This window comes from Peromyscus eremicus, chromosome 4 (assembly GCF_949786415.1).
Source record: "Peromyscus eremicus chromosome 4, PerEre_H2_v1, whole genome shotgun sequence".
NCBI lineage: Eukaryota > Metazoa > Chordata > Mammalia > Rodentia > Cricetidae > Peromyscus > Peromyscus eremicus.
This window is the reverse complement of record NC_081419.1, coordinates 148,332,915-148,350,042: the sequence shown is the minus strand read 5'-3', so window position 1 is coordinate 148,350,042 and position 17,128 is coordinate 148,332,915. Positions and strand designations below refer to the sequence as shown.

At 46.5% G+C, this 17,128-nt stretch overlaps 2 protein-coding genes across 2 annotated transcripts; one reads left to right on the top strand and one right to left on the bottom strand.

Moving 5' to 3' along the window:
• The first annotated feature begins 990 nt into the window (after window positions 1-990).
• On the top strand, window positions 991-4,172 carry Atp5f1e (ATP synthase F1 subunit epsilon). Its single transcript, XM_059259797.1, has 3 exons — window positions 991-1,143; window positions 2,614-2,740; window positions 4,024-4,172. Exons 1-2 carry the CDS (start codon window positions 1,112-1,114, stop codon window positions 2,735-2,737), a joined length of 156 nt encoding a protein of 51 aa, XP_059115780.1. The 5' UTR covers window positions 991-1,111; the 3' UTR covers window positions 2,738-2,740; window positions 4,024-4,172.
• Window positions 4,173-7,338: 3,166 nt separating this feature from the next.
• On the bottom strand, window positions 7,339-16,617 carry Tubb1 (tubulin beta 1 class VI). Its single transcript, XM_059259796.1, has 4 exons — window positions 16,561-16,617; window positions 11,288-11,396; window positions 8,523-8,633; window positions 7,339-8,420 (listed from the first exon to the last, which is right to left on the bottom strand). Exons 1-4 carry the CDS (start codon window positions 16,615-16,617, stop codon window positions 7,339-7,341), a joined length of 1,359 nt encoding a protein of 452 aa, XP_059115779.1.
• Between the last annotated feature and the right edge of the window lie 511 nt (window positions 16,618-17,128).

The window sequence follows — 17,128 nt, the reverse complement described above, 5'->3', positions numbered from 1 at the left end:
ATGGTTTTGTAATTGCTAAGACATGGTATGTCAGGTTATTTGAATGTAATTACTTTTGGGGGTAATTATGACCACAAAACATCTTTTTTACGGGAAGAGCTGTCCATCATTTGAGACTCAAATGTCACCTAGATCACTGTCACCTAGATCAGCGGTACTTTTAACACCAGGGTGTTGGGTGAGAACAGAAGGGGTGGGGGGAACGCAGTGGCCCGAGGGAACACCTGGAAGACTGATGCTGGTTTGAGGTGCCAGAGGATGGCTTTAAAAGCCACAGATTGTCAGTCACTAATGGTGTTCGTGCTGATGCCTACTGTCCTGTCAGGGGTGGCTGCCTTTTGACTTCTATGGGACGGGCTTCTTCGTTTTCCTAGAGAGACTAGTTAATACGCATGCAAAACCACAGAGACTTAAATGGCTTTAAAATTCTTGTCTTCCTACTTTAAAAGGTTGCTTAGCTTAAGAATTCTTTGGACATTTATAAAAGCAGGTTAAATATAATGAATTAAACGAAGCTAGTTTTGACAAGTGGAATAACATTCCAGCTAAGCAGAACACTACTAAATGTTAGTGTTGGACAAAGAATCTGGTGTGGTTTCTATGAATCACACCTGCTCTGGAAAGGATCTGATACCCTAATGATTTTTTATTTAAACTTCAGTTTAAAATTATATAAAACTTCAGTTTGCAATACAGTTCCGTCTTAAATGGCTGTCTAAATACAAATGCACAGCCAGCAAAGTTGGGGAGGTCACCGTCCTGCCCGTTAGAACCCTGACCTGCGGACTGAAACTTTGGCTGTCTGACCGCGGGTTCGAGAGGCTCCGCCCTCTGCCACTACACCTGGGAAGGTGACCGGGACGCAACGGCCTCGCTTTCCCAGGTGTCCATGCGGCTGCGGTTTCCGGAAGCCGCTCGGCCAATGGGCGTGCGCGCCCGGTGCCCCTATTGGCTCCCGACCCTGACAAGGGCGGGGTGAGGCAGTGACTGGCGGGTCCGCGCCCCACCCCTTCCGCTATTCAAGCGGCCTGACCTTCCTGTGGCCGGTCCCGGCTGAGGCGACTCTGAAGCGACCCAGCGGTTCTGCCCGACACGCCCCGCTCGCGACACCATGGTGGCGTACTGGCGGCAGGCTGGACTCAGGTATGCCCGGGCAGCGTTGGGGAGGCCCGCCACAGCAGGCCGGCGCGACGGCCGAGCCACGCGGCCACCCGCCAAGATGGCGTCGCCGTGGACAAGGCATGCCGCGGGGTCACGGGGTCACGGGCCCCAAACTGAGGTAGCCGCTCCTCCAGGGAGGAAGCCTGCGGTACCTGCATGGTCGCTGCGAAGGCCACGTGCACAGCACCCTAGGGCTGGCCACGCTGGCCTGAGTCCTCCTCACCTGCACAGGAGGGGCACACGAGTCGTGACCACAGTGACCTCTCCCAGTCGTGAAGAAAAGTGAAAGCCCCCTAAACTGTGGAGAGCTCTGCATCGCCCGTGTTAGCACCCACCATCTGTGATGGGGCTGTGGGTCTAGGTGTGGCACTTGGTTTCCCTGCTCCAGGTAGTACACCTTGATAGTCTCCTTCCAGAGAGTCATACTCAAGGCCCTGCCACAAGTGAGTGGCCCAGGGCCCAGACAGGTCGAGCAAGGTTTTGTAGAAGGAAAGGATGGTAGGCCCGTAGTAAGTGCCACATGGAAAGCCAGCTCCCATGGCATCCATACACCTGCACACCTCGCTTTCCTACTCCCAGCCCCTCGCAGGCCAGGTATTATTTTTATTCTGTTGCTTTGCAGGTGCACAAGGAGAGGGAAGGTCAAGCCCTTTGCTCCTGAGCCCCTCAAGTAAATCCTAAAGCAGGAGACACAGCCACCACCCATCCCTGATTGCAGAAAGTGTGAAAAGTGAAAAGTACTATTTTGGAAGAGAAAGGTGTTGACAGACGAAGTCCGTCTGCCAAACGGGAAGCTGCCCGTGAGCCCCTTTGCTAGTTGATGTTCTCTGAGAACTTCTAGTTCAGCTTGGAAACCTTGGTTAGGAGGTATTTTCAGTGACAGGCAAGAGGCAAAATCTAATATTTTCAAGAATGCCTTTAGATAATTGACCATAAAAAGCAGTTTTAATTCAAAATTTTTCTTTCTAATTTATATATATAATATATTATTTATATTTCTTATAAATTAGATTTCTTTCTAATTTATATATATATATAAAATATAATATATATTACAGCATATATGCTGTAAGAATAATGTAACTAAAACAATTTAAATACAGAAATGAGCTGGGGAATCGTTCATGTGAAAGCTATTCACATTTTGCTCTGTTTTCTACACTGTGGGATTTTTAGAAAAAAATCCTTCATTTTAAATTAATATGAAAAGATACAGTGCCAAGAAGAAAACTTAGAATCTCTAAGTCAAATACCAGCTAATCTGGGGGCACATTTCTGATTGTCTCCTTTGTAGAGATTATTTTTTGGTATTTCCCAGTTTTCAATCCAATTTTGCCATAATGAGTAACCAGCCAAAACTAAGAGTATGGGAAGAAATCCAAGATAGCACACATCATGACACCTCCGTCTAGCTGTTGGTAATAAGCCTCGTATCCTCTCTCACTTTGCTAGCTACATCCGGTTCTCCCAGATCTGTGCAAAAGCAGTGAGGGATGCCCTGAAGACCGAGTTCAAAGCAAACGCGGAGAAGACTTCCGGCAGCAGCATAAAGATCGTGAAAGTGAAGAAGGAGTAGCCGGTGAGTCCCTGCTTTGTTAGGGGTTGCCTCTTCAAGTTTTGAGAGCTTACCAAAACTCACTTTAGTTTGAGACTCGGCCTCCCAGTTGGTGGCTTTGGACACTGGTTACTGCAGCGATGATTTGGAGTGTACAGGTCTTAGACATCGCCTGACATGATGAAAGAGCCCCTGTGCGGCCCTGACAAGCAGAATAATTGGCACATTGATTTTCAGTGCAGTTAGCAATCCTCGGATAGAGAACCACCTTATTTTAATTAAACCTGGTTCATCTATCTGCACAAAATCAAATAATTTTAATTGCTGTTGGAGTTATGTAACGGGTCAGGCGCCTGAGAAATGGCCGTTCTCTGCATGCTCCTTCCCCCATGGCTGCTGCTGCCCTCACACATCCCTTCTTCCTGAACATCCGGGCACACCTGCAAGCAGGGTCTTGCCATTTCATTAAACAGGAAGGGCTGCTCGCCCTGGATGAGCCCTGTTGTGCTGAGTTCCTTATGCTTTCAGAGAGCCTGGCTCATTTTACCTGTGCAGAGGTGTTGGGAATGTGAAGTTGCAGTCCTCTGCCATGATGAAGCGGTTCTGCACAGTCATGAGTTCAGACTGTGGTGCTCCAGACTGATTTGATCTCCCAGCTACTTTATTTACATTGTTATTTCAAAGATAAGCGAGGCAGGTTTTCAGAGCGATGTTCTTCAGATTTCATTTGCTTTTGCTTTTGAAATGTGTGAGCCCGCAGCAGCACAGCCCATGACATTCGTGCTCCAAAGCCTGTGCTGGGAGCAGTGTGCCTGATTGAAACTCTCTCCCCTGAGCACTTTCCATTTTCATCTTGAGTTACAAATATTTTATTATAACCAAGGAGTGCATGTGTTGAACTGAGCCCCTTTTCTTGGGTCTGTCTCGTCTCAGATTTTGGACCTATAAAACTTCATTTATGTTGGGCTGTTCCTTCTCCACAGGGAGCTGAGAACATCTCACCTTCAGTCACACTGTGCCCGTCTGTGGCTGACTCCTGACTTTGTGGGAGCCTCGGGGTCAGCAAGGCATGTCTGGCTCCTGAAAACAAAGTGTGGCCCCTGTCTTAATGTCTTGCAACAAGGAGGACCCCAGTCCGCCAGCATGAGGGCAGGAGGCTATAGGACAGAGCTGTCACAGTAGAAGTGATTAACTCCAGGGTGTGCCTGTTGCAGGCTGTGTGCCTGCAGGCAGGCTCTCTCGATGATGGTGGATGTGAAGAAGGCACTGCAGACTAGCAACTGTTGCATTTTCTCTTTTCTGCCTAGGCCCTGACTGAAGCATGAACTGCTGAATCGTCAAGGTGAAGACATGTGGGTACCTGTTATAGCAGATTGAAATCAACCTCACCTCCTGGGGACAAAACTACCCTTGTTGATAAATTGACTATGCCAATAAATTAACATGGTTTACTCTCTGCTGGGTTTTGTTTCTGTTGTACTTTTTTTTAAATAGGAATTTTCCACATAGTCATATGAGTGTGACCATATGAACCAGAGTTTCTTAAAAGGATGAAAGGGCTTAATATCTGATGACCAGTGAACTGCCAGAACCACTGTTTAAATGTATCACAGTGAACGTTCTGTTTGTCGTGGCGTAGTGGATGAAAATTTGACACTGTCATGGAGGTTGTGGTGTCTCTAGTCTCTGAACTGCATCCACATTAAAGCAGTGGCTGTAGGTGGTTCCGATTAGCCCGTAACCCAATGAAAACAATTAGAACACACATTAGAGGAACAATTGTGTAACTCATCTCACTTCACACAAACCTGTAGAGCGGAGCCATTAACATTAGAATTTATCTAGACAAAATGCTTTTCACCTTTTATTAGTTACTTTCTGGGTGCATTTCTCACCGGGAATGAGGCAGAGCCGGTCAATACCTTGTGTCCTGTGTTGATGGCTGAACTGCAATTAAAACCTGTGATTCCTAATGGCCAGTCTAGGCTCAGTGGGTAGGGCAGTCAGATCATGTTTGAATGGCCATTCATTTGTTAGTTAAGTGTTCGGGAACAAAGTGTTTTGTTTTCCGTGGATACGCTTGGCTGAGTAGAGCCACTGCAGAGTTGACTTCATGTCGTAACTTCTCAAGAGCAGAGAAAGGACTAGAATCTGAGCTTCAGCTCATGTGCGGTTGAAGACAGATGCTCTCGGCCCCGAGGACTGCTTCCTGTCCTCCATACACCTCACCAGTGCGTTTTATTGGCTTCTCAGCACAGGTTGCTCAAGGAGGGACATTAACAGAATGGGGCAGTAGTGGCCCTGAAAGGTTTGCCCTGGGATCTGCCTGGGGCTGAAGTCCTGTTGTTAGGAAGTTACAGCCATATCTTCTTCTCCAAGATTAAGTTCCCAAGAAGTGTCTCCCATTACCAGGGATGGCAACAGCTGACTCACGTGGATAACTAGGCTAACTAATAAGCAAAGGGCTAAGGGATTTCCGGTTTGGGAAATCGTTTATTAGGGGAGCCACTGGGGTGACTAGAGATGAGACTTGGGGATAAGGATTAAAATAACCAAATTAAAGAATTGACTTTCCATCAAGATTCTGAAACTCGTTCTGATCTAATAAGATTAAAAACTGAGTCAACACTGGGATGAAATAAACTCAGGCTCAGCACCTCAGGATGACAGGACGACTTGCCAAGCGATGAGGTGTCTCTCCCCAGCCAGACACTCACTGGCCTGTTACTAACCAGTGTTGTCAGAGACAGAGCAAAGGGATCTTTGAATGGGCTCCTGTTGATTTCAGCTACACTGATGTCACTATGGCAACCATACCACTGAAGGGACCAAGTGTCCCTGGGCTTGTTGGTGGTTTAATCTACTTGTGCCATTAGAACAGTTTGGAGGTGAGACCATCAGTCTGAGTGGTCAGACTGCAAGAAAAGGCGTTTGCTGAATCCGAGATAAAATGACTTAGTTGTTTAAAATGGAATTTATTTGCACTTCAGTGATTATTAATGAACAAGTCTTCACAGTCATAACTTTAAAAAACAATTTGGAAAGAATTTAAGTCTTTCTTGCACCTGTGTGACTGCCTTTTGAGGTTTAGAATGAAGGTATCCAGGTAAGCATGCAGCTGACTCCTGGAGAGTCATGGGCTGTAAGCTAACCTTGTTAGCATCTGAAGAAGAGTGGAGAGGTGCATACCTCACTACAGCTAGTGCTTCTCCATCCATACCAAAGTGGAAAGTATTTAAAATACTTTGTGCTTTTTTGATTATATAAACAGGAGCCCGGTCAGTCATACCAACAATGGGGCTTGATTTTCTCTAGATAATGAATTGTAATTATTTCCTCACAGGGCATATATGAGGAGAGTGCCATCCACCTGCCACTTTAGTATTGATTATAAATGGGCCCAAGAGAGTACAGAGCTGGTGACAGAGCACTTGTCTAGCATACCCCAAGGCCCTGGGTTCCATCACTAGCATCATGGGGACAAACTAAGACACTAGAACTCAATTTCATGCAAATAACTCCCTTTGGAGAGGTCAAGGAGCTCCTCAATGATTCCAGCAGACCGTTAAGACCCCATGCACCTCAGACCTAGGCACACTATAATCAAGAGATTACGAGTGGGTGATTTGGCTCCTATGTGCTCAGTCCTGTTGTGATGTGAGATTACAGTCGTGCAATGGTTAAAGGTGTGTCATCCTGCAAGTGTCTATGGCAACTTCTGCAAATTAATCTGAACTATAAAAGTTCCCTAATGAGACCATGTCCTCTGTCACCAAGAAGGACACTGCGGCATTGCGGCTACATTCCTGCATTCAAATGGTTGCTGAGCATGCCTCGTGCCCTTTCCCAGAAAATGGAGAGGCTGTACAGGAGCTTCAGGGTGATTGCTGAGGGGAAATGAAAAGGGCATCTACAAACAGCCTTTAAGAGAAAACCAGGGACAATCATTAGATGAATTACTGGCATCTAGCTCTAATAAGAACCTTAAAACACAAATACGTTGGAAGCCAGTTCCTGGGAAACAAAGGTCCAAGGACTGGAATGCTTTGCTTTTGCTGGTCTTTTGGACGGTGGGAGCCGAGAGGAGAGACGTGGCTTTTCTTGCTTCCCTTTGTCTTTTCCCAGTCAGCCTGTCGACTAGTACATAAGGTCTACACAGTGCAATCATTGGAGGCGGACTCACACTTCCCTTGGCCCTGAACCTCCCACACATTCTTCAGACACGCGGCTTTGCTGGCTTTGTGAAAGAGGGACTCAGTGAGGCATCTTAGCTGCTCTAGTTATTGGTACCCAGCAATGCTGCTAAAGGGTTGAAGAGGGGCCGTTAGCTGCAAAGGGCTCCTGGCAAACTCACACACTTCATCTGGATGTCTACCTACAGTTAGTGAAAAATAAACGGGGCTCACTACAGTAGATTCACTTGCTGCTTAAAAAGAAGAAGAAAATCTTGCAATAGCTGTCGAGCCCTGGCTAGTAACTGTGAGTAAAGGCCCTGCCACTCCCAACCAACACCACCACATACACCTGCAATCCTACCCCTTGGTTGTACCAAGGACTTCAGGACAGCCACAAATCTTTGGAGAAATTTCTGAAAAATGGCTGCCCTATAGCTTCTCTCCTGGCTAATGTTCTTTATCTTCTGTCTCCGTTTCTGCCTCCTCTTCCCTGTCCTCTTCACCTCCCTCCAGCTCTGCTTTGACATCTTGAAATTGTTGGTACTCAGACACCAGGTCGTGGATGTCACCCTCAGCTTCCCCAAATTCACTTACGTCCATCCCTTCGCTGGTGTACCAGTGCACAAAGGCTCTCCTTCTGAACATGGCTGAGAAGTGCTCGGAGACCCTGGTGAAGAGCTCTTGGATGGCTGTATTGTTACCTAGGAAGGTGGCTGCCATGTTCAGCCCCCGGGGTGGGATGTCACACACGGCCACCTTGACATTGTTGGGAATCCATTCCACGAAGCAGGTGCTGTTCCTTGTCTGCACAGATAGCAGCTGTTGGTCCACTTCCTTAGTGGACATCTTACCCCGGAAGATGCAGGCCACAGTCAGGTAGCGCCCACGGCGAGGGTCACAGGCAGCCATGATGTTGCGGGCATCAAACATCTGTTGGGTGAGCTCAGCCACTGAGAGGGCTCGGTACTGCTGGCTACCCTGGGCCGTGAGTGGAGCGAAGCCAGGCATGAAGAAATGAAGACGAGGAAAGGGCACCATATTCACTGCCAGCTTGCGCAGGTCTGCATTGAGCTGACCAGGAAAGCGTAGGGAGGTAGTGATGCCACTCATGGTCAAGGACACTAGGTGGTTGAGATCCCCATAGGTGGGTGTCGTCAGCCTCAGGGTGCGGAAGCAAATGTCATAGAGTGCCTCATTGTCAATGCAGAAACAGGCATCTGTGTTCTCAATCAGCTGGTGAATGGACAGCACAGCGTTGTAGGGCTCTACCACCGTGTCCGACACCTTGGGGGATGGCATGACGCTAAAGGAATTCAGGATCCGATCTGGGTATTCCTCTCTGATCTTGTTCATGAGCAAGGTGCCCATGCCTGAGCCAGTGCCCCCACCCAGAGAGTGCACGATCTGGAAACCCTGCAGGCAGTCACAGCTCTCACTCTCTCTCCTCACCACATCCATGACATTCTCGATCAGCTCTGCTCCCTCTGTGTAGTGACCCTTGGCCCAGTTGTTACCAGCTCCTGAGTTACCTGTGACCAGGAGAAGGAAGGTAGGGGAAAGGTGAGGTGAGCAGAGTACCACCAGAAGGTATCCTCAGCTCTTCCTGGTGGAAGCTTCAGGAAAAAACCTACCATGAACAAAATTGTCAGGCTGAAAGAGAGCTCCTAATCTGCTGGATCGGATGCTGTCCATCGTCCCGGGTTCCAGGTCCACAAGGACAGCTCGGGGCACGTACTTCTTACCTGTGCAGATTAATAGGAAGGACTCAGCATATGGTTGTGGGGTTTGGGGGGGGCGGTTGTTTGGTTTTTCAAAACAGGGTTTCTCTATGAAACAGTCCTGGCTGTCCTGGAACTCACTCTGTAGACCAGGCTGGCCTCGAATTCAGAGAGATCCACCTGCCTCTGCCTCCTGAGTGCTGGGATTAAAGGCATGCGCCACCACTGGCTGCATATGATTGTTTTTCTAAAATGTGATGCTTCTCATTCCTCTCCACATTCTATTCTTTCCCTTGTTTTATATATTTTAAATTTTTTTATTGGTGGATTCTACTGGAGTATCTGCTGCAGATAAGCACTGGAGGGCTCCTGTTGCAAATCACGCTCTGGAGCAATGGAAGGGTCTTTCTACTGGCACTTGGAGGGGACCCAATCTGGTGTTGGTGTGGGCCCGGGGTTCTGTCTATGTCTTTCCTCAGGACAATGAGGTTCCTCTTTGAGTTCCTGAGTGCTGTGTGCGCCCTGTGGCTGCTGCTGAAGCCCAACATGGCAGAGACCTATTGGGTCTTGTGAAAAACTCTCCCCTTCTGATGCCAATGGGGATTGAGAGCCCAATATGGCCAGCTTTGGCAAGCATTAACGTAAGCCTAGGAACTGTAGCCATGCAGTTGGATTCTCCAGAAGGTAATGCATGGTAACTGCTTTTTCAAGTATGTTTGAGAACGTGTCACTCAGACACCTTGGAGATTAAGGATAACCCTGAAGGTCACTGACCTCCATTTGTTAATAGTAGCGTGCCAGCTAAGCCTTTTCATTTTCACAATCCTCTTCAAGCTGGTGTAGTACCTACTTTTCAGGAATGGCTCTGTGCAACATTTATTGGCCTCCTGAAATTCATTTAGCCCCCTTTGAAGCTCACCTTAAAATTTGTGAGCCTGAATGTAGCCATTATGAGACCATTAGTTCTGTTCCTTGTGAGCTGCCTGTTTTTTCTTTATGTTTCTTAGCTGTTCTTTTGCAGAGCTGCCAAGTCATACTGGGATCAAGAAAAATGGGCCTTGGTGGTTCATGTTCCTGGAGTTGTGTCCATGCCAGTGGATGCTCACACGCTCCAGAAGAGAATTTGACATTGCTGCTGCCATTGTTGCTGTTATAGCAGTGGCGGCCACTGCTGCTACTGTTTCTGGGATTGCCATTTCACAATTGCTTACTACAGCTAGCACAGTGGAGACCCTGGCAGCAAAAGTAGCTACCACAGTTAGTTAATCTTCCATTCTATTGGGCATGATAAATTTAATTCAATAGTTATATACATATCAATTGGCTTTGAAAGTTATAAATTTATAAACACAAGTTCCATTTGCTTTTGGGATACCATCTTACAAGGACTCCAATTTGCAGTAAGGCTCATTAAGGAAGGGAATGGCTCAGTTGCCTTTAGCCTACTGGCTATGGATGGGATAGGACTTCTGTTGGTCTTTTCTGTGTCGAACACACAGATTGCAAGCCCAGTGCCACTTTGAGATCTTTGGCAGCAGTTAACTCTGCAGCTCACACATGATTGAGCCTGTATGGTAATGAATGAGTATTCAGAGATGGGTAATGCCTGGGGGGTGCTCACCAACCTAAGACAGAGCGCCTGTGTGGCCTGGGCAGGTGTCTCCATGACAGGTAAGGTGACCTGCTGACGTCCCACACAACCTAAGTCAGAAGCTCATTTTTTAGTAAAAGGGGGACCTGTAGGTCCCTGACCCCCGTTTTGGGTAGCTGTTGCCTTGCTTGCTGACCTTGACCTTGATGTCCTCCCTATGCTAATTCCCTGCTGGGTTTCACCCTCCTGAATGCTTAAGGGAAGTTCCTTGTCTGTGTATCCTGCATATTGGGCATTAACAGCTTAGATGCAAGATTGTAAAATGTTGGTAGCACGCGGGAGGCAGAGGCAGGCAGATCTCTGTGAGTTTGAAGCCAGCCTGGGCTACAGAGCAAGATCCAGGACAGCCAGGACTGTTACACAAAGAAACCCTGTCTTGAAAAACCGAAAAAGAAAAATAAATAAGTGAGTTGAAAAAATAAATAAATAAAATGTGATGCTTCCTCAAAATGGATCCTTGGGATACTAATCCAAAAAACATAAGTATTCTAGAAGGAGGCCTTTGGTAGGTAGACATTTTAATATCTATACCTGATCATACCTGACCCAGACTACTATGACACAAATCTGTTAAGATACCTTTTTTTTTTTTTTTTTTTTTTTTTTTTTTGCTTTTTTGAGACAGGGTTTCTCTGTGTAGCTTTGCACCTTTTCCTGGATCTTGCTCTGTAGACCAGGCTGGCCTCGAACTCACAAAGATCCGCCTGGCTCTGCCTCCCGAGTGCTGGGATTAAAGGCGTGCGCCACCACCGCCCGGCTTGTTAAGATACCTTTTAAAAGCTCCACTTCTCTCATTACTGTGTGTTTGGTTCATTATCTCACCGAGAGCATGGATATGGATTCTCACCCTTGCCGTGGGGAATGGCTGGCTAGCATCGGTGATGGCACTCCCTGCTGCCCCTTGCACTGGAGTGGGGCACCTGCTGTCTAGACTCTGCAGCCCTGCCTTTCTGCCAGTTCCATGTTGAGACTTCACTCTTTCACACTTGGGTCGTTTTCTCTGCCCATAACCCAGCAGCCAGCCTACCGTAGGCTTCGTTGTAGTACACGCTGATCCTCTCCAGTTGCAGAGCAGAAGCCCTGAGGTTGCTCCCAGCACAGTCAATTCCATGTTCTTCTCCGATCACCTCCCAGAACTGTGGGCAGAAGGAGAGAAATCAGTTCAGAGACCTGGGGAAGGAAGAGCCATTGGGGCGACTCAGCAGCTCAGCCAGGAAAGGGGCTTGCCACCAAGCCTGATGGCCTGAGTTCAATCCCTGGGACCCCACCTGCTGGAAAGTGAGAACTAACCACCACAAATTGTCCTCTGACCACCACATGCAACATGGCATGTGTACTCTCTCTTGCATGCACACACACACACACACACACACACACACACACACACACACAAATAAATAAATGAATAAATAAATAGATGTAATAAGAAAAATGTAACAGAAAGAGTGGGATGGCTCCTGTGAGAATGTTGCTGCCCTAGAGGCTGCCTGACCCTGCCCAACACTTCCTTCTTGTTCTTCCTCTTCTTGCCTCCACTAAGTGTGACTATGAAGACTGTGCTTTAGACCCATCTGAGCTCCTGAAGCGAAATGTCAAACACAGAAAACATTAAATTGGATTTTGCTATTAACCCTGGTGCGTTACAGCTGGTCCTTTTAGAATCTCACTTCAGATGAGGGAGCTCAAATTTCACCTTGCTTTGGCCTGAGCTAGAGAAGTGCTGATCCCAGGAAAAAGAAAACAAGCTGAATTCTTATTTGATTTCACAATGGTATCTCCTTTCACTTTGGGGATTTTTTTCCCCCATGAACTTCACCTCAGAAGTCCATACCCAGGGCCCTCCTGCACAACCCGACATAATGTGTGTTTTGACCATCAGACATAATCACAATTCAGAATTATGCATAGCTGATGTCTTGGAACTATTTGAGATGTTCTATGCTCCCAATCATGCATACAGCATTTGAGATTACTATGTAGACCAGACTGGCCTCAAACTCACAGAGATCTGCCTGCCTCTGTCTCCTAAGTGTGTCATCATACCCTGATGAGAAAATCATTTTATTCCTTTTATTTATTTATTCATTCATTCATGTGTGCATGCATGTTTGTTAGTGTGTGCAAAAGCAATCAGTGGTAGTCAGTTTTCTCTATCATGTGGGCCCCAGGATGTAACTCAGGCCATCAGGCTTGGTGGCAAGCACCTTTACCTGCTGGACCATCTTGCTGGCCCACAGCATTTATTAACACAGAGGATGCTACTGGGATGATTTCATTAGACCATTCTGGAAAACTTTCATATTAAAGTGCAATAAAAATACCTTCCCTTGAGTCAAAATCTCCAAGGGTATTTTCCCAAGCCTACTTTGTAAGCGGCACCTCTGCCCCAGCCACACTCTTAATAAAACAGCGCAGTACTATAATGGACTTTGAAGACTAGAAGAGTAAGTACAAAGAAGTTCTGAGATGGTGCAGACGAAATGTGTCTTGGCATTGTGCATATGTGTTCACGATGGTGTGCACATGTGCCTGCTGGTGTACATACACTTGCATGTATGTGTGTGGAGACCAGAAGCCGAGGTCTGGTGGTTCGCTCACCCTTCACCTTACTCTTGAAGACAGGGCTGTTCACTGATCAGAGCTCATTGGATTTGATCAGACCCGCACGCTCCGGGGAACTGCCTGCCTCTGCCTCCCCAGAGCCTGGGATTACACATGTGGTTCTCAACATGGGTGTTTGGGATCTAAACTCCGTCTTCTTGTTTCCATGGCAAAAACTTTACCAGTTAAGCCGGCTCTTCAGCCTAAAACGTTTCTTAACACTCTTTCTACGGGCCCCACAAGAAGTCATGGCCAAGACTCCAGCCACCAGATGGCACAATCCCAAGGCAGCTCCAGCTGATGATCCCTTGTCCTTCCCCGCACTTCCTCCCTGGGGCCTCTCTCCATCTTATCATCTAAGGTCAGAGCAGTCTCCCTGACCCCTCCCCACTGCACTTCTCTGTTGGTTATGAAGGTCTGATTCCTGTGGCATGTGAGATGACTGATGTTTGTCAGGTAGTGATAATGTCTGCCCCAGAGCTCAAAGACCTTCAGTTAAAGGCAACCCAGCTTTAACTTTCCTGGGTGTTCCTTCACCCGAAGGCCTCCAAGTCAACACAGCACAGAGATACTTGTGCATCCTTGTAGACTGTGGCATTGTTCACAGCAGCTAAGAAATAAAATCCACCTGCCATTCCCTGAGTAAAGTATTAGATAAAGGAAATGCAATTATACACAGTGGGATTTTTTTTTTCAACCACAAAGAACAAAGTTTTGTCATTTTCTGGAAAATGGTCGAAACTGGAGACCATTGCATTAAAAGACTAAGCTGGTCTCCAAAGATAAATCTTACATGTTTTCTCTTATGTGTGTGTCCTGGAGTTCATATAGTCATATAAAATCATGCATGTATACATAAGATAAAAGTAGATGTAAAACTGGCCTGGGGAAGAAAAGAGGTATATGGGGGGTGGGGTGGAGGAAGATACTCAGGATACAATATAGATCTGAATGAAAATGCAAAGGTAGATAAAAAGAATTAGAAAAACTGAAAGGACCTTCTTCACTTTTTCACAGCTGTGTTCCTTACAGTAGAAGCCCATCCCTTGGTTAAACACTACGTGGTCCATACTCATGGTAGGGTATCGCTCAGCTCAAAATGAAGGGGACCCCAACCCTGCTATCACATGGATCTACTCAAGGTGTCCATCTAGAAGGGCAGACGCACAAAGACCTGAAGTGGAATGGCAGTTGTCAGGGAAGGGAGTGAGAGAAGAATGAAGTCAAGTTTCAACAGGGCAGAGTTTCCATTTTATAAGTTGAAAGATATTTTGAAGGTGGGTTACACAGCATACTCAATACTACCTAATTTGCATACAAAAAATGACAAAGAAGGAAAATTTTCACAACATGCATCTTACCACACCAAAAGCTTTTGAATTTCTTTTTAAAGCTGCATAATGTTTCATTATAATAAAATAATAGGATAATGAATAAAATGCACTGGGTTTATCTATTATATTCAGGGTTTCTCCACCTTTACAATGTGTTTTTTACATTTATTTATTTGTTTGTGTTGTGGGTGGGGTGCACACTTGTGTCACAGAACACGAGTGAAGGTCAGAGTGTAGCTTGTAGGAATCGGGTTTTCTCTTTTTACCACATGGGTCTTGTCGTTAAGCTTGGCAGCAAGCATCTTTACCCACTGAGCCATCTTGCTGGCCCCTGGTCCCACCTTTTGGCTATGGTTAGCAATACTGCTATGAAGGAACGAAGGTCTTTCATGATGGTGTTTTTAAACACATAATTCATACACACGAAAGTAATTCCACAGTAACACTGGGCACTCTCCCCATAGGTGCTAGAGATCTGTTGTTGATCTTAAAATTAGGAGTGCCAATCCTGACCTCCAGAGCCTGCCTTCCTGGTGTCCCTGGGGAAGGAGTCAAGAGAGTTGAGAGGAAAACTCATCTACAAAGCAGAATGTTTTAATCGCTTATCTCTGTGCTTGAGACAAGTAATTATCTCTGTAACTTTCTATTGCATACTAAATGTTCTTTGTAATATAAGCATGCACCCTACCCACCACATCTCAGAGAACATTGAGGAAGAAGGGGCAGAAAGAATGTAAGAGCCAGAGGGTGGCGAAGGATACTGGGAAATGTCTTCCAGACGCTGAATGACCATTGCACTCAAATTCACAGAATCTGTGACTACCTATACGACATTAAGCTAAGATTCGTTAGTAGCCCAACAGGCAGCACTGACTGGACTCAGTGAGTTATAAGACTCGTGTGTGTGTGTGTGTGTGTGTGTGTGTGTGTGTGTGTGTGTGTGTATGTGTGTGTGTGTGTGTGTGTGTGTGTGTGAGAGAGAGAGAGAGAGAGAGAGAGAGAGAGAGAGAGAGAGAGAGAGAGAGTAGGAGATGGATGTATTAGAGAGTGTCCAGGGTAGTGGTAGGAGGGAGGTAAGGGTGGATCTGGTCAATATATACATGTATAAATTTGCCCAAGAATAATCCAGGCAGTGGTGGCGCACGCCTTTAACCCCAGCACTCAGGCAGGTGGATCTCTGAGTTCAAGGCCAGCCTGGTCTACAAAGCTAGTTCCAGGACAGCCAGAACTACACAGAGAAACTCTGTCTTGAAAAACCAAATTAATTAATTGATTGATTAAATTTTAAAAATTGCCAAAGAATAGATTTTAAAAAGAATGTTTGGGAGGCAGAAGGCTCTGGAGTGCTCGGGTATTAACAAAAGAACCCAAAACACAAAAATCCTTCAAGTAAGGCTGGCAAGATGGCTCCGCACCGTAGACCCTTGCCACCAAGCTTACTGACCCGAGGTCAACCCCTTGATGGAAAGGAGAGAACCGGCTCCAGCAGGTTGTGCTCTGGTCATCACTAGTACACAGTAGCATGCACCCACCCCCCCAAATACACAATTAAAAACAACATTTTTAAGCATCTGTTAGAGATTCATTTATTCTTATTTTATGTTTATTAGTGTTTTGCTTGCATGTGTGTCTGTATGAAGGTGTCAGAACCTCTGGAACTAGAGTTACAGACAGTTATGAGCTGTCATGTGGGTGCTGGGAATTGAACCTGGGTCTTCTGAGAGAGTAGCCAGTGCTCTCAACTGCTGAGCCATCTCACCAGCCCCCAAAAAGAATATTTGTAAGTACTGCTTTGAAGATGGCTCACCAGGTAAAGGAGCTTGTTGTCAAACCTAATGACCTGCGTTCGATCTTGCCGCCACAGTGGAAGGAGAGGAGCAACTGAAAGACTGTCCTCTGACATCCACATGCATGCTGGGACATCGTGCCTGCACAAACACACACACACACACACACACACACACACACACACACCACATATACAGCATACACACACACACACCACACACACACCCACATACCCCCCACACACACACCACAAATTATAATATACACAATTTAAATTAAGAAAAATTCCCAAAAAGCTTCAGAAAACTCTTGAAACAAATTACTGGTTTTAGATGTGGAAAGCTCATTTCTAAAATGCTAAAAGCAAAATGGCTCCCGTACCCATTTACACATATAATTACAGGCAAAATTAACATTAATTAACACTCTAACTCTAATGGTTTTGCTAAAAGACCTTGTTTAATAAGCTGTCTATTTAGCAAGTATTTGCAAACCTGCAAGGCCCTCCTCCTCCTGGGAACCTGGGCATCTGTCGGTTTGGCAGCAACCTGTGGCAAACTGCTCTGGTCTTACCTACCTTGGATCCGATTTGGTTGCCACACTGGCCAATCTGAATGTGCACGATTTCTCGCATCCTAGCCTTGAACCCAAGGGTTAGTTAGGTCTCAGAGTCTGGGAGAGTCTGGATTGTCAGTGTGAGCTGGGTGCAGTTTCTTTCATGGCCCTGGTGGGACCAGCCCACTCAGCTGCTCTCCCAATAGGCTTAAGGGTGTGTCTGGCTGAAGGCCCCACCCCAGGCCTTCCCTGTTTTCCACAGTCATGGTAAGAGGGGTGCTTGTCTGTCCTGAACTTCGCCCAGTCATTTCCTAGATATGAGTCGGACTGAGGCCCCTCTCATAGACCTGGTCTCAACAACTTTGGGCTATGGTGGTGACACTGACATACATCCATGGGTTATGGCTGAAGGGGGCAACTGGGACCCACCCCAAATGGGCTTTCCCTGCCCAAGTCACCATTTTGCCTATCTGTGACTTGTCCTAATTTCAGCCATGTTACCTACAGAACAATTTGGGAAACAGCCTCAGCACTGAGGTGGCCTTGGGGACATGCACATATCCCTTCTCCCCAGACACATACACATATAT

What these genes read in the sequence shown, in the direction of transcription:
- Atp5f1e (XM_059259797.1), top strand. Translation starts at nt 1,112, where the DNA reads ATGGTGGCGTACTGGCGGCAGGCTGGACTCAG. An exon ending in TGGCGGCAGGCTGGACTCAG is followed by an intron (nt 1,144 to 2,613) that starts GTATGCCCGGGC and finishes TCACTTTGCTAG; the next exon opens with CTACATCCGGTTCTCCCAGA.
- Tubb1 (XM_059259796.1), bottom strand. Translation starts at nt 16,617, where the DNA reads ATGCGAGAAATCGTGCACATTCAGATTGGCCAGTGTGGCAACCAAATC. An exon ending in GCAACCAAATCGGATCCAAG is followed by an intron (nt 11,397 to 16,560) that starts GTAGGTAAGACC and finishes TTCTGCCCACAG; the next exon opens with TTCTGGGAGGTGATCGGAGA. An exon ending in GCCTGACAATTTTGTTCATG is followed by an intron (nt 8,421 to 8,522) that starts GTAGGTTTTTTC and finishes TCCTGGTCACAG; the next exon opens with GTAACTCAGGAGCTGGTAAC.